The 20,692-nt window shown below is 43.8% G+C and overlaps 1 protein-coding gene across 2 annotated transcripts in view; it reads right to left on the bottom strand.

The window, feature by feature from the left end:
* Positions 1–20,692, bottom strand: part of CYYR1 (cysteine and tyrosine rich 1) — a 92,266-nt gene that overhangs the window by 58,822 nt on the left and 12,752 nt on the right. The window contains exon 3 of one of the 2 annotated variants that reach the window (XM_043509036.1): positions 12,036–14,149. The exons of the other annotated variant lie outside the window; for it this stretch is intronic. Coding sequence (XP_043364971.1) covers positions 13,933–14,149 — 217 coding nt within the window. The 3' untranslated portion in view covers positions 12,036–13,932. Of the gene's footprint in view, positions 1–12,035; positions 14,150–20,692 lie in introns of those variants that run through there. 2 annotated transcript variants of the gene reach the window in all.

Here is a 20,692-nt window from a genome sequence, read left to right as displayed (position 1 = left end):
TGGGAGAGTACCAGAGCGCTTGGGCTCAAGCCCAATCCCTGAAGCCTACATAGCAATGAAACAGCCCCACAGCCCAAGCCCCACGAGCCCAAATCAGCTGGCACAGGCCAGCCGTGGGTTTTTCTCTGCTGTGTAGACATACCCTTAAGGCCAGTCCAGTTCCTATTATGCAAGGATGCTGGGGCGCTGGGATGGATTAACTCACCTGTGGGCCCGGGGCTATTAGATTTTGTGGCGCCCTGTATACAAATATTTTCCTGGGATGGAGTTTGGGTGCAGGAGGGGGAGTGGAGTCTTCTGGGAGGGAGTTTGGGTGCAGGAGGGGATTCTGATCTGGGGCAGGGGGTTGTAGTGCAGGAGGGGGTGCAGGGTCTGAAAGGGAGGTTGGGTGCAGGAGGGGGCTCCGAACTGGGGAAGAGGGTTGGGGTGCAGAAGGGGATGCGAGGTGCAGGCTCTGGCTGGGAGGTGCTTACCAAAGGCGGCTCCCAGCTGGCGGTGCAGCAGTGCTCAGGCTGCCTGCCTGCCATAGCCCCTCGCCACTCCTGGAAGCGGGTGGCTGCTGGCACATCTCTGCAGTCCCTGCGGGGAAGGGGACAGCAGGTCTCTGTGTGCTGCCTGCACCCGCAAGTGCTGCCCCCGTAGCTCCCATTGGCCAGGAATCAGCCAATGGGAGCTGTGGGGATGGTGCTAGGGATGGGGGGCAGTGCGCGGAGCTGCCTCCCCCATCCCACTGCTAGCAACGTGACAGAGACGTGCCAGCAGTCGGCCACTTCTGGGACCAGCGTGGGGCCAGTGCATGCAGGCAGCCTGCCTGAGGACCCCTTTTAGTGGCCCGGAGATTGCTGCCTGTGATTTATTTTTGTAGAGCCCCCTTGAGCCTGCAGCCCTTAAAGCTTCTGCCTTAATACAGCAAGTGGGGAGATGCCATTCATAGACAGATTCCCCTGCTACAGCATCGTATGGCCTACAAAATATAATTCCACCCAAAAATGAGACCAGAAATAATATCTCAAAGGAAAATAGACCCATTAAGACAATGGGGTCCCGCATGGGTGCAGAAGTCCTCTTACATGGAACAGCTTGTAGAATCAAGGCCAAAGTTTACAATGTGTGCATGTACTTGTAAATTCTAACCATATGGCTCTACTCACTTCTATTTTGAAGTGTTTTTCTGTTTTCTGAAGCTTGGAAATACATAGCTAGAGTTATACAATTGACCCTTCCTTCCGTGACAACGCACACACATAGGGTTTGGTATTTACCCAGAGATTTTGAAAGAAATATTTACTTACAGTGAACTAGATGACTCTGAGGAGAACGAGCCAAATTTAATTTACTGTGAAGTTCTGGAAAAAATTTCTTGATGAGTAGAAGGATGCAGCTGTATTGTTACTATTACTGGATATTTGTGAAGCCTTTAGCTCTGTGACACAGGTTGGTACTTTTCTTTCTCAGAAGATTTAGGTAATTAAAAACTCTCTTTACATTTGGAAAGACAAGGATCAATTGACATGCCTTCAACTTAGTCCTAAAACATTCCTCTCCATCCCTGACCTGCAAGTGAAATCCTTGCTTCACATCTTCTCCTAATCCACTCTATAAATAGACCACTGAAGTGCTACTTTTGCAGGGCTGCTTCTATCTGCTAGAATCATTCTGAACTCCTCTTATGAAATGAACTGGCAAAGGCAAAGCTGAGCAAATGATAAGAAACTTCTTTCAGCTAAAGGTAATGTGGTTTTTGTATTACTCCGAAGGGAATTCTGCACCACTGTGCGTGCACAGAATTCATGTTCCCCACAGATTTCTTTGCTTCCCCAAAGAAAATTTATTTCTGATGGGGAAGCAAAGGGAAGCCACAAGCCATGTACCCCTCCCCAGCAGTGCCAGTGCATTGTTTTGGGTGCCCAGAGCCGCCGGTGGAGAGAGAAATCACTGTGTGTGGGGGGGGGGGGGGGGGGAGAGGAATAGCTGGGGACGCTCCGGCCGGTGGCTCCTACCCTGCTCCAAGCTCAGCTGCTTGTCCTGGCTGGGCAAGATGAGACTTCCCCTTCCCCTGCAAGGAGTGGCTGGGTCCAGGCCAGCCTACCCTTGGCTATAGGATGCTCTGCACTGCCCCCCACCTCCTGTCCCCATCACTCCTCAGCTGCAGGTGGTGGGGTCACTGTATAGGGAGCTGCTCCCTGTCCACCTGCACTCCCCCATAACCACACGCCCCCATGCCAAGTCTCATTTCCCCAGCACCCAAAACTTTCCCACTGAGGCCCTTGCACCCAGAACCACCCTCCACCAAGCCTTATCCCCTGCATCTGGAATTCCCTTACACCCAAACCCCCCTTCATCCAGACCCCCAGCCCTGCACCCAGACCATCCCCTACTAAATTCCCTGCACTTGAACCCCCACCCCAACAAGCCCACACCCCTGCACCTGGACCACCCCAATGAACCCCCTGCACCCAGACCCCAACCAGCCCCAACCAGCAGCACCCACCAAACCCCACTTCTCCATCACCCAGACTCCCGCACTGAGCCTCCCACTCTCAGATTTCCCTGCCAAGCCCCAACCTCCCACACCCAATTCCTCCCTCCCAACCACCCTCACCTGGACCCCCCTCCAGAGTCCCATTCCCCCTGCACCTGAAACTACCACCAAGCCTTTGTGCATCCAGATTCCCCTCCACGCCTGGACTCCCACTAAGCCCCCCACAGAACCCTCTCACCCCACACCTGGATCCCCTCCCACACAGTAAGATCCTGCTGGGCTGAGCCTGACTGCTTCACCCCTGGGGTCAGGGCTGGGCATGTGTGTGAGACTCTGTCTCTCTCACTTGCTATATTGGTGCACCTGGCTTGGAGGGGCAGGGCCTCATGGTGATTCTGAGGCAGGCTCGGCCCTTAAGCTGTGTCAGGGTTGGGTGCAGCCTCACCGTCAAGTTTGTGTCCTGGGGTGGGAAGGGGTAGGGGGGCTTCAGGGTGATCTCCCACCTCTGTGCAGCCAGTGGCCTATGCCCCCCCCCACTACCATGCTGGAGCCTCCAGATTTATTTATTGACAAAAAATATGCAGAATTTTGAAATATTGTGGACAGATTTTTATTTTTAGGGGACACAGAATTTTAAATTTTTTGGTGCAGTACTCCCTCAGGAGTATCAGATGAAGGGCAGAGGTATTCCTAAGTGTCCTGATTTAAACTGATAATAATAAAGGAAACTTAGGTCTAATGACAGACCATTATCAAAAATACAGTTATAATTGCTGTACAATTATAACTTGGATTGAATACTGGCATAGGAAGGGCACTATTTAAACTTATTGGGGCATATTCACTGTTGGTGTCATCAGATGCTTGTTTGAGGACAACAGAGTTACATTCCATTACCTAGTGATGATGGAAGAGTACCAAAGAAAGTAGCTACAAGGATTATTTTTCACATTAAAGAGTGGTTACTCTAGTAACAACCATTCTTTCAACAACCACAGGGAATTTTCCAGGAAATTGAGCACTTGCTAGTGTTAATAGTTCTTTTCTCACCGTGGTCATCAAAATCCCTTTGGTTATTAATCCTCAGTGAAATATCACGTGCTTGACTGGCAAATACTGCAATGACAGATAATAACGAAAGAAAAAAACCCACAATTTTGTACATGTCTATCTTAGTGGACATACGCTTCCCAAAAAAAAAAAAAAAAAAAAGTATCCACTCCAATCAGCATACTATTGATTGGATTGACTGTACATTACTGTCATGGAAACATACTGGTTTTGATAAACACATGTCCAGATCACACACTAGTTAGAAAATGATTTATAGATCCTAGTCACAGGAAGTCAAACCCCATGTTCTTCCATTGCCACCTTGTCTTTTATGTGTTCAAAAACTGTCAGTTTGATAGAGACTTTCAGAAGGAGTTTTCCTCACTACTTGTCACCTCTTTGTGGCAGTAGAATTGATTCTTGTTTGAAGCACTAAAAGCTCTGAGATATAGGATGTACAATATCCTGACCTCTGGCATCAGCTTAATCTCTAATGCCTCCCTTTGAGCCAAACTCTGCTGCATTGTTCTTATTCTGTGACTTTGCTTCAGGGGTGCTAAAGGGAGATTATATTGATTTTAAATACACACTGCTTAAGGGAGACTAGAGATAGTTTAGAGGATTTGTAATGAAACAACAGTGTCTTACCTCCAGGTTGTAGCCAAGGATAAAAGGCATTAGGTATAATTAGGATACAGTGGTGAGATATAAAGATTATTAATATTGCATTACTGGGCCTACAGGCCTGTAAAATATTTAGTTTAGCAAAATTAGGATTTAGGACAAATTAGCATAAGTAAATTAACAATAATCATGCTGAGTTTGTGTCTTTATTTGTGATATGCTGATGTTTTGAAAGTTAACTACTGAGTTTGGATAATAACATCTACAAGAGATTAGCAGACACTGCAAGATAACTATTGGTAGCGAGGGTGAAATGTTAGAGACTTCCTTAAGGTAACGTTACTACGGTGATAAAGTGACATAAGCGATAACGAGTGTAAGGGGAACCAATGAGTTAGCCTATGAAAACGGCATACCCCAAAAGTAGTGGGGTGTGGAAGTTCAAATAAGGAAGAGGTTAATACCTTCAAAAATATGTATGAACCAAAGCAGGCAACAGTCCAATGTACGATAAAAGCTGTATCACAAGCTGTGTGCTTTGATGGGGCTGGGGGAGGGGGGAAAGATACCAGGAGGATATAGGGATGGCCATGAGGATGAGAACTAACATTTTGGGTTTTTCCACAAGGTACAGTGTGAGTAATGAAAATATTATGCATTCTGTATTGGTCTCTTGCTCCTTTACCACATTGCAGCGTGTGCACAGATAGATTGGTTAATAAAAGTAATGATTTTAGCAAGAGCCCTATGAAGTCTCTGTTGTACACTGAGGGGTCCCTCTTCTATTGATAACTTCCCTACTTGATCTTGGGGTCTGAACTCTCACAGATTAAAGTAGGTGTAAAACCCTCACCATCGGGATGGGTAATTAGTTAAAGTAACCCATAACTAAAGATAAGGCTACAAGGTGACCAGTTCAAAAGCGGATGCTGCACAATTGCTCTTCAATGACCTAATGAATAGGAAATGAATTGGTAGCCTCAGCCCAGTTCTAGTGCAAAGGTATCCATTTCATAAAAGTCATCCCCATACCTGGCACCAGTTGGCACCTGGCAGTCTCAGCAGAAAGGTCGTAGACTGAATGAGCCTGGAGACTCGAATGCCCCCTCATCCTTAGAGGCTGACTGTTGTTTCTTTATTTATGATTCAGGCTGTAGAGCACAGGTCAGCAACCTTCGGCACGTGGCCCATAAGGGTACTCTGCTGGCAGGCCACGAGACATTTTGTTTACATTTGCCGTCCACAGGCACGCCCCCTCCCGCAGCTCCCATTGGCCAGGAACAGCAGCCTGCGGACGGTCAACATACACAAAATGTCTCGCAACCCACCAATGGATTACCCTGATGAGCTGTGTGCCAAAGGCTGCCAACCCCTGCTGTAGAGAGTAGCTCTCACTGCCCTTGCTAATAGTGTGGGAATTTTTCAGGGTCACGATCCAGCTCCCATGACAGTCAATGGGCGTTTTTCCAGTGACTTCAATGGGCATTGAATCAGGCTCCATGTAGTAAATCACGCACCTTTCAGAAAACTGTATTTATTTTTAATATAATTTTAAAACAAACAAAGCTACCTGTCTTGCAGTACATTTATACATTCTTAGTAGCAACCACCTATATTTTTTAAACAAACAAAAACATTATTTCAATAGAACACATTGGCCCTTTACAAGCATTTTAATGAATGTTACAACATATCCTAGTTAAACATATTCTTCCTCAGTAAAAACACAAAAGCTTTTGGAAAATTTTATTAGTGTTGGCAAACTCCTGTTCTGATTTAAACACCATTGCATAGCTAGCAATAACTAAATACATGCACCAGTGCATAAAACCCACCAGAGAGGGTCTTTCCCACTAACACAACTTCCTGTATCTTGTCCTGTGACAGCGACCCAGGATGTCCACTCTAACCCATACCACCCTCTTGTTACTTGCCTATGCCTCATTCCCCCATACTGGTCCACCTATGCTTGTTACTGGCAAGAGGATGTTGGGGCGACCTGCTTCACTTCTCTATAAAGTGGGCATTAGCTTCCTTTTCACAGGTGCCACTCAGGTGGCCAGTTGTTTTAAGGGCTGTTAACAGAGTTGGGGGACAGCTGGCAGAGAGCTGGGCAGGGAAGCAGCTTCACCAAAACATCTGCAGCTATTTCCTCCCATTTCTGACAGTAATAGGAGCGCTTCTGGAAGCAAGGAAAGGATTTGGGAGACTTCATCCCCCATCCTGTGCCTCCTGTTGATTATTCTCTACTTTCATATGGCACAGATTATTCACTAATGGCAGAGGGGGGAACTCTTGAAACTTGTCTCTTCTACCTGTGTCAGCAGTGGCTTCTGCATGAAGGAGATCTCCCCCCTCATTTCTGCCCCCCCCCAAAAACACTAGTGGGGCTGGCAGGCGTGCTCGCTTTAGAGTAATCACACCATTCCTTTTCCATCCCCTTTAAACACCATTGCATAGCTAGCAATAACTAAATACATGCACCAGTGCATAAAACCCACCAGAGAGGTTTCTCTTATTTACCTCCTGCATCTTGCCATAGTGATGAGAGCTTTCTGAGGCAGGGGCTGTCACCTTATTATTGTATTTCTTCATACAATGCCTAGTGCAATTGGGCCCTTGTCCTGGAATGTTCCAATAGGATCTACTCCAATACCATTAATTAAAAACATCAACAACAACAGGCTTAAGTACTGTCTACACAGAGAGAAGCTACCTGACATTAGGGTGGCCTTGAACATAGCAGTGAAAGGCAAACAAGATCCAACAGCTGAAAGATTAATTTAGAAAAATTCATATTAGACACAGGATGGAATCACTGGAACAGCTTAGCAAGGAATGTAGTAAATTTATCTTCATTTGGAAGTCAAAATTGAGACTGGTTTCAGAGTAGCAGCCGTGTTAGTCTGTATTCGCAAAAAGAAAAGGAGTACTTGTGGCACCTTAGAGACTAACAAATTTATTAGAGCTGTAGCTCACGAAAGCTTATGCTCTAATAAATTTGTTAGTCTCTAAGGTGCCACAAGTACTCCTTTTCTTTTTGTAAAATTGAGACTGTATGTCTTGATAAAATATATGCTGTATTTCAGCTGGACTTGATAGCATACACTTACATAGCTGGGAAAGACAATTCTCTCCACTGCAGGAATCATTGGATGAAATTCTATGGCTTGTGTCACGCAGGAGGTCAGACTAGGTGATCATAATGGTCCCTTTTGGTCTGAAGTCCTACATATCAGCTAGGATTTACACCAACAGCCACCTTGTTGCAGCTCTCAGATTGATGAATCTCAGACTGGACTCAAAGTAAGACTTTCTGAGGGTGACTTAGTAGACCAGAGGTGGCTAACCTGTGGCTCCGGAGCCACATGCGGCTCTTCAGAAGTTAATATCCGGCTCCTTGTATAGGGACCAACTCCGGGGCTGGAGTTACAAGCGCCAATTTTCCAATGTGCCATGCGGTGCTCACTGCTCAACCCCGGCTCTGCCACAGGCCCTGCCCCCATCCCACCCCTTCCCGCCCCCTTCCCTGAGCCTACTATGCCCTCGCTCCTCCCCTACCCCTCCAAACCTCCTGCATGCCATGAAACAGCTGATTGGGAGGTGCGGGGAGGGAGGGAGAGGTGCTGATTGGCTGGGCTGCTGGTGGGTGAGAGGGGAGGAGCTGATGGGAGGCTGCTGACGTATTACTGTGGCTCTTTGGCAATGCACATTGGTAAATTCTGGCTCCTTCTCAGGCTCAGGTTGGCCAGCCCTGTACAACAACGTCCTAAGGAAAGTGATAGAAGCCCATCACAAACGTACTGCACTTCTGCACTGCAGTGGCATGTATACTAATTTCCATCCATTGGTTTCATTTTTTAAAGTGGTACACATGAACCATGAATCAGTTATAACAACGCATAGGCCAGACTCCTTTATTATTGCCTCAGTCCCATCCCCTCAGCAAAACTGCCACTGATTTAGAGTCAGAGAGATAAGGCCAGAAAGGAAAATATCATCTAGTCTCACCTCCACTTTATCATAGGCCATCAGCACTATCCAGCACTACACATTAAACCGAACAACCAAAATTAGACTGAAGTAGGACAACCACAGAAGACTATACTATTATGTGCCACAGGCAGAGAACCGGAAGGATCGAGGTACACCAGTACTTGATGCACAAACAATTGTAGGTAAATGATTAAGTGAGATATACTCAGATAATCCTTGCAAGTGACATGCACTCATGTGTTGCGGAAGGCAGCAAAAAATCCCCAAGGTCACTGCCAATCTGATCAGTGGGAAAATTCCTTCCTGACTGCACATATGGCCACCGGCTAGACTCCAAGCATGTGACCAAGAACCAACCAGCCAAGCACCGAAAAGAGAGCTTTGCTCAGTGCCACCTCAAAGCCCTAGCCCAATGTCCCGTCTTCAGCAGTGGCTATCCCAGATGTTTCAAAGGAAGAATATAAAAAACCCCTTCCAGAATACAGTGAGTGGGAAAAAAATCCCTTCCTGGCTGGCAGAAACCCTAAAGCATTAGTGTTAGGAACATATGACAAACTGGAAGAAAGCCCTGTCATGCTGTCTGGAGTGGCTCATGAGCAAGAATACCAACCTCAGGGCAGAATGTTAAGAAGCAGAGCACATACCCGAACCTGGCTGTGAGTTCTATACTTAGATTTCAACCATGTAACAAGGGTAAACTCCTCAGGCACTATACAGCCTTAACATGGAATCACAGACAGTCCCCTTGGGCATTTCGATCTATTTTGCCTCCCGGCAAGCATGACTATGATAAATAGTCACTTAACACCAAAGATCACAAAATATTTAGGTTACTCATAGTCCCAAAGATTCAGTGACTTATCAAGGTCAATATTCACCTTAGATCTCACACCAAAGACAAGGCGTGTAGCCAATCCTATAATAAACTAATTAAGGATTTAAGAAAGAAAAAGAAATGAGTTATTTACAAGGTTAAAACAGATAAGCACACAAACACACATATGGTACAATCTTAAATTCAAAAGGTAATAGGAACTTCTATAATAAGCAAGCTTTTATGTCCTTTTGGGCTAACCCAAGCCAAGCAGCTTGGGAAACTTTTGCTTATGGTCAGAAGTCCAGACAGCATAAAGAGTCCCTAATTCCTTCTGGTCAGGGATTTTTATCCCCATCTTCCTAGAGTCCACGATGATGGGACAAGTACTTTTGCACATAACCTCTTCATGGGTGGGGAGCAATCAACAAGTCTTTGTTCCACGAAGGCCCATTTGGATTTAAAAGTCCTTCCTGATGGACAGGAGATAACACCTTCTGTAGGAATCCAGCATTTTGCATTCGGTGAAGTTTTTTTTTTCCCGTTTGGTGAATTACAGAGTTTGAGAACAAACATTTTACAGTTGTAGAGCAAACACTAAAGTATTACCTTATAGTATGGGATACCGATATTATATGCAGGATTAATATATACAGCATCTTACAAGCATTCCATCAAGTCTATACACTTAACCCATTCTTGTGCCACTGTATAAAAAGGAAGTTGACAGTCTATACCAGTATTGTCAGCACTGTCACACAATTGCACTAAATCTTGTACAAAATATCCCATGTAAGGTGTCACTGGAAAAGTTATAATCTGCTAAGTAGTATTATCCTGTTGAAACGTGTATCACCACTGTGTACGAAGTTATGAAATTTTACTATATGCTTGTTACTAAACATTTGTTCTTGAGTAATACCCACAAGACAGATTTACATCTAGACTAGCCAGCTATGTGTTGATGGGCCATTAAGGGGAATCGTCCAGTGGGCTCCTCCCAAGGATGCCTGAGAGAGCATATGGACAATGGATGCCCATGACTCAGAAGGGCTTGTAGAATATGTGATCCTTGACTCCATGTTTGAGCCTTTTCAATGCACATGGTTTGGGGGTACACGTTTGAGACTATGACATCACCTCCTTGCCTCTTTCCTGTTCCACATCTCTGGACTGTGATTTCTAACAAAGGGAGCTTTGAACAATGGACTGAGGACTCCAATCTTTTAGATGTACCAGAGAGACAACAAATGGGCAGATTTAACATGACTGCTACTATCCTGACCTACAGACTCTGAAATCAACTGTAATGTCTATGATTTACTTTAACCATTTAATTTTACTAAAGGATTGCCTACCAGCACGCATACAAAATTTGTATCCATGGATATAAAGTGCACACCCACAGAACTGCAGGGCTCTTCCAGGAACCGCAGCAACGAAGCAGCAGCACGTCAGGCTGCCACTCACAGGAGCCAGCAACCAGTCCAGGTAGCTCCTCCCGTGTAGCTGTATTGCCCCAACCTTGCCCACGGGGCGAGCACCAGGCTCACCAGCAGCTGTCCCTGATCTCGCTAGCGTGAAAGCGGCTTGCATGTTCCCGGACAGGAGTCCCCTTCATGCAGCAGTGTGCGTCTCCTATAAACCCATATTGTGTTAAAACCTCTTTACCATTTACCTCTGTGAATGTAATTGTTCTTTCCTTCACAATTTGTTCCAAAGCCTTGCATATTGCTGAGATCAGACTAACAGATCAGTAATTGCCCAGATCATTTTTTCCTTTCTGAAATATAGATATGACATTAACTATTTTCCATTCATTATGGGGTAGTACCATATACAGAGATTTATTAAAAATCCTTGCCACAGGACTAGCAATTTCATGTGCCAGTTCTTTCAATATTCTGGACTGCAAATCATCCGGTCCCCCCGATTTAAGTGCATTAAGCTCTATGTTTTTCTTCCACATCAGATATGGTAATTTCCACGTATAGGTACTCATTTCCATCGAGTGAATTGCCTTCATGCCCATGCTCCATCTTATCATCCTTCTTGAAAACCCGAGGTAAAGTATTTATTTCATTTTTGGGCCATACCAAGATTATCTTTAATCTCCTCCCCCTCCATAGTAGCTTGGCTTCATCCTTCCTTAGTCTCTCTTTTCATATATATGTGTGTGTGTGTGTGCGCGCGTGTGTGCGTGCGGTGACAAAGTTCCCCTTCTACCTCGGTGGGTCTTGCGCTTATTGGTGGATTTTGCTTGCCTCAGAGATTCATGGCAGCCCTCAGTTTGGCCACTTTCATGGCTCAAATCTGCCGTTCCCTCAGATAACCTCACCACTGACCAGCATGGGGAAAAAAAAAGAGTAAAACCAATCCCTGCAGTTTCTGCTGATCCACCATGTGGGTCGCGAACCAGCTCAGAGACCCTCACCTCTGGTGGAAGCTCCTGTGTTGGGTCAGGAGTTGGAAGGTTTGCGGGGAACCTGGGCCTGCCCTCTACCCTGGGTTCCAGCCCAGGGCCCTGTGGACTGCAGCTATCTAGAGTGCCTTCTGGAACAGCTGTACCACAGCTACAACTCCCTGGGCTACTTCCCCTTGGCCACCTCCTAACACCTTCTTTGTCCTCACCACAGGACCTTCCTCCTGATGTCTGTTAACACTTGTACTCCTCAGTCCTCCAGCAGCACATCCTCTCACTCCCAGCTCCTTACACGCACACCTCACTAACTGGAGTGACAGCCTTTTAAAACCAGGTGTCCTGATTAGCCTTAATTAATTGTAGCAGCTTCCCAATTAGCCTGACTGCCTTAATTAGGTCTAGAAAGTTCCTGAGTGTTCTGAAATAGTCCCAGTTATCTTATCCAGGAAAAAGGGACCTGCTTAACCTGGAACTAATGGTCTACCTTCGACCACTCTCTTATAGCCATCTGGCCTGACCCTGTCACTATATTTTTTTTTTATTACACACACACACACACACACACACACACACACACACTTGTAAAGCCTCTTATTATTTATTTAATTTCCTTGGCAAGAGCTAATTCAGATGAACCTTTAGAAATTCTCACTTTATTCCTACATTTTCTAATCTCCAAGATGTAGCTTTCTTTGCTGATCACCCCCTTTTTCTATTCCCTATACGATCTCTGCTTACTCCTAATAACTTGTTTTAGGTAGTTCTTCGTTCAGTTGGGACGAGCCTTTTCCTATATTTTTTTCTCCTTTCTTGGGTTGCAATTTTCAAAAAGTTTTCATATACTTGATATGGAGAAATTCCAAGCCTCCCCTACATTTAAGTCCTTAAACTCTTCAGTCCAGTTGACTTCTCTAACTAGTTCCCTTAATATCACAAAGTTTTCCCTTTTGAAATCAAGAAATCATAGATGACAAGCATCTTATCTTTCCATTTAATTTAAACTGAATAAATACATGATCATTTGATCCAAGGCTATTTCTTATGAAGTCCTCACTAAAATTACATAGCCTGTTGTTGTTTCAGTGACAATTTCATGAAGAAAACTATCACATCCAGTATTAATATAATTTATTCTCCAATCTATATCTGTGAAGTTAAAATCTCCCATTAGGACACAATTTCCAAAAGTATTTCTCTAATAAGATTAAAAAGATCACTATTCACATCCGAGTCAGACCCCTAACACTATCCCAAAAGAACCTCTTTCACAATCCTTCCCCCAAAGTGATTTCAACCCAAATACATTCTCTTTTGTCCATACTATCACTTTGTATTTCTTTACAGTACATCTGACGTACAATGGTACCCCACCTCCTTTACTTTTATTCTAACCTCTCCTAAACAGCACATACTATTCATTATCTGTATTCCTGTCATGAATGTTATTCCACCATGTTTCTGTAATTCCTATATCATCTGGTTTGACCTCCTGCATCAGTAGTTTCAGTTCCTCCATGTTATTGCCTAGATGCCTTGCATTCATGTACAAGTATTTCAGTTGGGTTTTTTTGGACCTCACCCAGTTTTTTAGCTTGTGGTGTTTCATTATTCCTTACTATCTCTTGGTTTAGCAGATTTTCCTGCTCCTGTGTATTGAAGCCAGGCATGGAGGTTTCATCAGTCTCTCCCTGCCTTCCCTCCTCATATCCTACCTTCTTAACAATCATGCCAGCCTCGATTCCAGAAGATTAATACCTCAAATACTCAAGTGGAGTCTATCAGTCAAAAAGAATGTTCTTTCTGTGAATGCCTCCCAATGGTGAATCATCCTAAAACCTTCCTCATAGCACCAACCGTTGACACATCTGTTGACTTTCATTATCTTGACATGCCTTTGTTCTCCTTCTCTAGGAACCAGAAGCTGAAAATCACCTGAGCTTCCACTTCTTTAAATGTCTTACCTATCTGAGTATAACAACTGTCCTTGATCCATTCACCTGGGAATCTAGCAGAGTAATTTGTCCCAACAGGTAGCACAATGGATTTTTCCCTGCTCTCATCAGGAACCTCTTAAGCTTCACGTCCACATCTTGCATCCTTGCTCCAGGAAGACAGCACACTCTTCTGTTCTCTGGATCTGGTTTGATGACAGGCCTATAGATTCAGGAGTATGGAGTCCTCGCTCACATAGACCCCGTCTCTTCCTGGTGTTGGTATAAATCTGTTTTATGCTCTCTATTGCAGCATCCTGAACATCATCCTCATTTTAACTCAGGCTCCAGTCCCTGGCTATCTCCATCATTTCTTCTGCAGGTACTGGCTTCCCTTGTCTTCTTTTTCACACCCCATCTTCTGCCTCTTTCTTTTCCTCATTCACTAGTGCAGCAAACCAGTTATTCAACTTGATTTCATCACTACTAGCTGGTCTCTTCCTCCATCTTGTCCTCGTGGTCACGTTCTTCCATGGATCACCCTCCTTTTCTGGCAGTCCATCCTCCAGGTCCTTTCATTTGGCAGGTATCCGCAAATCTTGTGTCGTCTCTACCACCTCCTCTCCTGCATTATACCTTCAAATCCCTGTCTGAATTTCCTCATTGTCTCCAGCTGCATCTCCAATCCTTGGATCTTCTCTGCCACGAGGACAAGATGGCATTTCCTGGATAAGTAGCTTTCATCAGATACCCATTCAAGAATGATGTGCTTCCTTTCTAGTGCTACCTCATAAGCCATCATTGGTTTCTTTTCCAAGACCTTATTCCTAGAGGAAAAAAAAAACAGGAAAGGGAAGGAACCATCAACTCCCTTGCCCCCAAAATACCCATCTATTTACCAACTCCCACAGAAACACTGCTGTCAGCTGCTAACTGCTCAGTACTTCAGTAGATCAGATTGAGTAATATGAAAAATCTGTTTTCAAAATAATCCTGAAGGTAATAGTTTAGGCACGAGGCAAACATATTAAGGTAGGTCAAGATTTTTAGGCACAGCCTTAGTAGCATCTCTTTAAAACATAACTCCTCTTCCCTCCCCGGGGAACCAAACCATATTTCACAGATTTAAAAGTGTCACTAAGAAGATATTTGAAATACCTGTGGAGCTAGACAACATTGCATGCTTCTACTCAAAACAAACTTATTTCATGGGGCTTATTTTTACTCTATTCTTGATGTCAAACTAAAAAGATGCCCTAAAGTTCTGGATATATTGTCTCATGTTATATCTGGTGCCATTAGTTCAAAGGAATTTTCTGCCAATATTAAGCTATCAAAGATCACAGGATACAAAGATATTGTGTTTAATTAACATCTTTGGGCAGTTATCAGAAATAGAAAATGTAATCACGTCTGATTAAGAGGCTCATTTATTATTCACAGTTAACAGACTCAATGTAGCTGTTTTAGTAGACAGTGTATGTAGAATGATTGAAAAGCAGAGCAATGGTCCAAGGAGAAAATACAGGATTTTTTTTGGAAAGGGGGGCAGAGGGGAGCAATCAAGTTGCTAAGACTATAAGTAGATCAGGAACTAAGTGTACCAAAATCAACATACACAGAGACATTTTGCTCTCAAACATGGTCCTCACTTCTAGGATTTGCCCAGGGGAAATTTCAACCATAGTAGGCAAAAGCCAAGATTTTCAGAAGTGACTGATCATTTCGGATGCCTCCATTTTGAGGTGCCCAAATCGGCAACACCATGAAGAGGGCCTGATTTTCTGAATGCGAAGCACACGTCCTCGAACTCAGGTTCCATTCAGGTTTCTCAAGTCTGTCACCCAAAAACGGAGGTACCTAGACTCATTAGGCTTACCTAGAATCTCTGGTTTTATTGTGCTTAGTTTTCTAGAACAAAAAGAACATGACAAAACACAACTTTCATCTCAAGTGCTGGACTTTTAAAAAAAAATGTATGAACTGTAAAAGGTGCCACGTTAATGTCCTTGGAGACTGAACTCTCATATTTATCCCCAAAACAGGTACTGCACCGGCAGCAGCATACAAAGCTTCTCCGCATTGTCTTGTTTGGAGGCCTTCATTCTGACAAGGAGGTACCACCTCTAGAGATGAAAGAGAAACGCATTCTCCATTCCTTTGTCTCTGTCCTGAGCCAACTGACAAGTGTGTCAAGTTGGTACTAGCTGTGGTGGGTTTTTGTAATATCAATAAAAGCTGGAATAAGACAGTCAACATATTTCATATAAGCCAACTGATACAGCAACATCAACAGCAGGCAATACGTATGGTGGTGATTGCTGGCCACTGCCACCTTGGTTCACATTTGTAGAGGTGACTTAGATATTATGTAATGCATATCCACAGTAAAAACCAAGGTCCTCTGTTGGAGTATTATATGCAATATCCATTTACGGCTCCATTTTAACCTCACATGAAGATGCACATGCCTTTACATACTGAAAAAAATCTGCTGTAGTAGATATGCAGAAATAACATTGTCACAAAACTCTCTGCACACAGAGAAGATAATAATGTAATTAAAGAATGTATCATAACACATATGCACAAGGGGGCTGAATTAAGGCTGCACAAGCAAACTAAATCTGGCACTTCCTAACTTCTGAGTGGGTGCCTCTGTAACCCTAACACTCTTTTAATGGAGATTTTAAAAATGTAATATTATATTAATTGCATTTATATATATGCATATACACACACACACTTATATGTATGTATATAAAGATTGTTTATATTTGATTGTTTCCCTTTTCTTCACATGCTGCTTGTTTTCATAGATTGCAAACCCTTCATTGCAGGGACTATGTTTAATTCATGTAACTAGTAGAGAGATCAGAGCCTCCAAACTCTAACATAATATTAAATAATAATCTCACAGGTTTGGCCTAGTCAGTCATGCTGTGTACTAGTCATTCAAGACCCCCAAGGAAAAGTAAGGCTCCTGCTTCTGTAGCAGAGTACTGGTGATTCAATAGGTGGCATTTTTTTTTCTTTTAGCCAGTAATGAACTAATGTGCCAACATGATATTAAGAGACATATTAGTGACACTGGGGAAGTTCAGTTATGTATAATGAGACATAAATGCATAGTTCTGATCATTTATGGTCACTAAAAATTCTACTTTTTGCAAGAGCAGGGGTGTAAGTCATATGCCCACAGGGAGTGCAGACAATAGTGGACATGTGTGCACAACTTGGGAAGTCCATTTGCTAAAAGCCTGTTATTATTTCAGGGTCATCAACAATCTTGACTACCCAAGGATGAGTCACGCTAATAACTGACTTGCAGCCATCCATCACCACCACTCCAGCAGTTGACTTGACAATGCCAAACTTGACAGACCCTCACCTATACAGTTTGGGGTGACCAGCTCCCAGATTTATTCTGATAGTTTAAGACCAGAAGCAACCATTAGATAGATCATCTAGTGTCTGACCTGCAAATCACATGCCATTACATTTCTCCCAGTCACCCCTGTATTGAGACCAATATCCTCTGTTTAGTTAACTTCCCCTGGTAGTTAGTTCCAGTGGTTAATCAGCCTTCCTGTTAAAAATTTCTGCTTATTTCTTATTTGAATTTCTCTGTCTTCAGCTTCCAGCCATTGATTCTTGTTATGCCTTTCTCCACTAAATTAAAAAACTCTTTAGTTCCTAGTATTTTCTCCCCATGAAGGTACTTAAACACTAATCCAGTCACCTCTCAATCTTCTTTTTAATAAACTAAAGAGATTGAGCTCTTTAAATCTCACTGCAAGGCATTTGGGGACAGAATAGAAAGAAGTAATTCTACAGTTACCCTGGGAGGACATAGCTCTTCCTGGGAGGACATACCATCAGGGCAAAGGGCTGTTGAGAGAATGAGGCCCGAGATGGTATGCAACTGGAGGGTTACAACAGCTGCTCCAGGAACCAAAACCAGTGTGGAATGATTAAGGTGAATCAGGTAAATCAGTGTGGAGTGATTAAGGTAAACAGCTCCAGGGAGAGATGGGGAGACTTACCTCTAATGGTTCAAACTGGGTTGTCCAGAGACCAACAGATAAAGAAAGAGCTTTTGATATAAAAAGGCTGGGTTTAAATTGGCTCAAAGCCTTCTTTCTGACCCAGCAGACAGACAGAACAGGATCTTCTATCCAACAGGGGCCCTAATCCTTGCAGAAGGGTTTTCCAGGGCCCCAAAAGACTGTTGGGTGACTCCTTGTACATTTAGTGTGTGTTTAAATTTATTTATTGTTTTTAATATGTTTTCTCTGTAATGCTTTTGTCTTAAGAATAAATGTGCTTGCATAGAAGGAGTTGTGTGGTGACTTGTAACTCCCGGCAATGCACTGTTCATAGCCCTTGGGGGGTGAGGGGGAAGAACAATGCACAGACACTGGCCATTAGGCAGACTGGTTGGCTATGGCTATCACAGATGAGCACAGAGGTACTGCAAGCCTAAGCCCTGGTCTGTGGGGAGAGAGATGAGTGTCTCCGCCTGAGAGGGGTGATTGATGGGAACCTAAAACCTTAAGAGAAGGACCAGAAGGAGGGGTCAAATGTGCAGTTAACTTTGAAATTGTGACAGAGGCTGTCACAGCAGATCCCAAGGGAGGGAAATAACAACCCCAGGTGCCAATTAAAATTAGTCATATTACAGGAAGACTGAACATTATCATTTTAATAATTTCAGAGGCCAAACTGAAAGAATTAAACCTATTGTCAAGGGAGTTCTGGAAAACAATGCAGTAACTGCCAGGCCACTTAGATACCTGAATGCGTGCATTCAAAATCTACCAATAGATTAGACAGACAAGACAGAGATTTGAGGCAAAACAACCTGCAGGTTTTCCCAAGGAGAAAAAGCAAAACCACTGCAATTACAGCAGACATGGGGTGGGGGGGTGGGGGGTGGGGGGAGAGACAGAACTGGCAAAAACTTGTCTGTAACAGAGGGAAAGGATTGATGTCCAGTTTCAGAAGAGTTCAAAAATAACTCAGAGGGTAGCATCCTGCAAAACTTGCAACTTCAGTTAGTGATGGAGTCTTATGGAACAAAAACTGTGCTTGCATCCCTAGGAATGGGACAGTTTTGGTTGATCACAATGCCAAAACCACAATAATATGGCAATTTCTAAGCAGAAAAGCACCCCATAGATTTGAAATCAATCATCATAGCTGTTTAGTCAGGGAGTGCTTAGACATTTTCACAGGCCAGAAGCCAGCAAGACTTTCTGCTGTCTCTAGACCACTTGAGTGAAGGGTATTCCAAACTATTTCCTTTTCTTGCTTTTGAAACAAGTTTGGTGGTCCCGCTCAGACTGGGCCAGATCTTCGGCTGGTGTATATTAGCAAAACTCCACTGACATGAACATTAATTTATACCAGCTGAGGACGGGGCTCTCTGAATCTACGGTTTGAATCCCTTGAAACAGGCCAAATTTTATGCCTAAATTTAAAAATAATAGGGTGATAAACACAGCAACAGTTATGACTGTCCTACTGGCAGTTGCCAGTGGGCTGTTAGTTCTAATTGTTAATCATTTGTTGCAGAAGACTATTTAGGTAACAGTGTAATAAATCTGCTGATTTGTTTTCCTAATCCACATGTCCTATATTTTTGTAGGTGTAGCAAATGCCTGGGCAAGGACAACAACATCTCATTATGAAATATCAGCAACTAAATTGTATATCAAATTATCTGAATGAAACGAAGCCTAAGTGAAAGGCCACATCTAAGGCCTAGATTCTTTAGATTTAAACCTTGCTTCACCTTAAAGTATAATGAAAGTCTTATAAAAAAATGTATTCCAAGCCTCCAAACAAAGCTGCTTCCCCTTCCTCAGAATCCTTCCAAACCTGTCTGTGGACATGGTCCATTGCCGAGGGAAGTATATCTTGTATCTGTTGAAAAGATGGCAGAGTTGCCATTGTAATGTACCCTGCCTTAGGGCCCAGTGAATTTCTGCCTGAGCAACACGAATTCCTCCTAGGGCTTGGGCTGCAACACAGACCCTGTATACCCCTACAATGTAGGTTGCAGCTTAAGAGCCACCTTGTGGCTCATATTCATTACAAAAAGAAAGGGCTCATTCTTTAATGAGACTGTCATTAACAGTCGCTAAAGTAATTTGGGAGGATAAGTAGATTTGTTGTGACAATAGTTCTTGGGAAGGCAAACAGGACAAAATTTAATTTTGTTTTATAGAGTATAAGATGATATAATTGATACAATCCAAAAAGTACTTCATTACTACTGACTGTAAAGCAGAGTTCAAATTACATACAGGATTACACGGATGCTATTTTCCTAGATACACCAGAATATCAAACACAATCTTAAGGGGTCACTATAACACAAACCTAGAAGAGAACCCCAAGAACAAAAGTCTCTTACTCACAATTTTTCAATACATAGGTAGGGCCCTACCAAATTCATGGTTCATTTTGGTCAATTTCACGGACATAGAATTTTAAAAATAATAAATGTCATGACTTCAGCTATTTAAATCTGAAATTTCATAGTGTTGTAATTGTAGGGCCCTGACTCAAAAAGGAGTTGTGTGTGTGTGTGTCGGGGGGGGGGAGTTTGCAGTACTGCTACCCTTACTTATGCGCTGCTGCTGGCAGTGGCGCTGCGTTCAGAGCTGGGCAGCTGGAGAGCGGCGTCTGCTGGCTGGGATCCATGGGTGCTGGAACTAGTGGTGCAGGGAGTGCTGCAGCACCCTCTGGCTTGAAGTGGTTTCCATCATATATAGGTTTTACAGTTTAGTTAAATGGCTTTCAGCACCCCCACTTATACAAACTGCTACAGCACCTCTGCTGGGATCCCAGCTCTGAAGGCAGCGCCACCGGCAGCAGCAGCACAGAAATAGGGAAGGAACGGCATGGTATGGTCATCCTTACTTCTGTGCTGCTCTGGTGGGGCGCTGGCTTCAGAACTGAGGGCCTGGCCAACACAGCCACTCTCTGGCCACCCAGCTCTGAAGGCAACACAGAAGTAAGTGTGGAAATACTACAACCCCCCTAAAATAACCTTGCAACCCCCCTCGCACAACTCCCTTTTGGGTCAGGACCCCCAATTCGAGAAACATTGCTCTCCCCTGTGAAATCTGAATAGTATAGGGTAAAAGCACACAAAAGACCAGATTTCATGGGGGGAGACCAGATTTCACAGCCCATGATGTGTTTTTCATGGTTGTGAATTTGGTAGGGCCCTATACATAGTTGCCCCAGTTAGGGTTGCCAACCCTCCAGAATTGTCCTGGAGTCTCCAGGAATTAAAGATTATGTCCAACCCAAACTGGCAACCCTACCACCAAAGTCCCATGTCTACTTTACAGAGT

The sequence above is a fragment of the Dermochelys coriacea genome, chromosome 1 (assembly GCF_009764565.3).
Source record: "Dermochelys coriacea isolate rDerCor1 chromosome 1, rDerCor1.pri.v4, whole genome shotgun sequence".
NCBI classification, from domain to species: Eukaryota; Metazoa; Chordata; order Testudines; family Dermochelyidae; genus Dermochelys; species Dermochelys coriacea.
The sequence above is the reverse complement of the archived record's forward strand: the minus strand, read 5'-3'. Positions and strand labels throughout refer to the sequence as shown.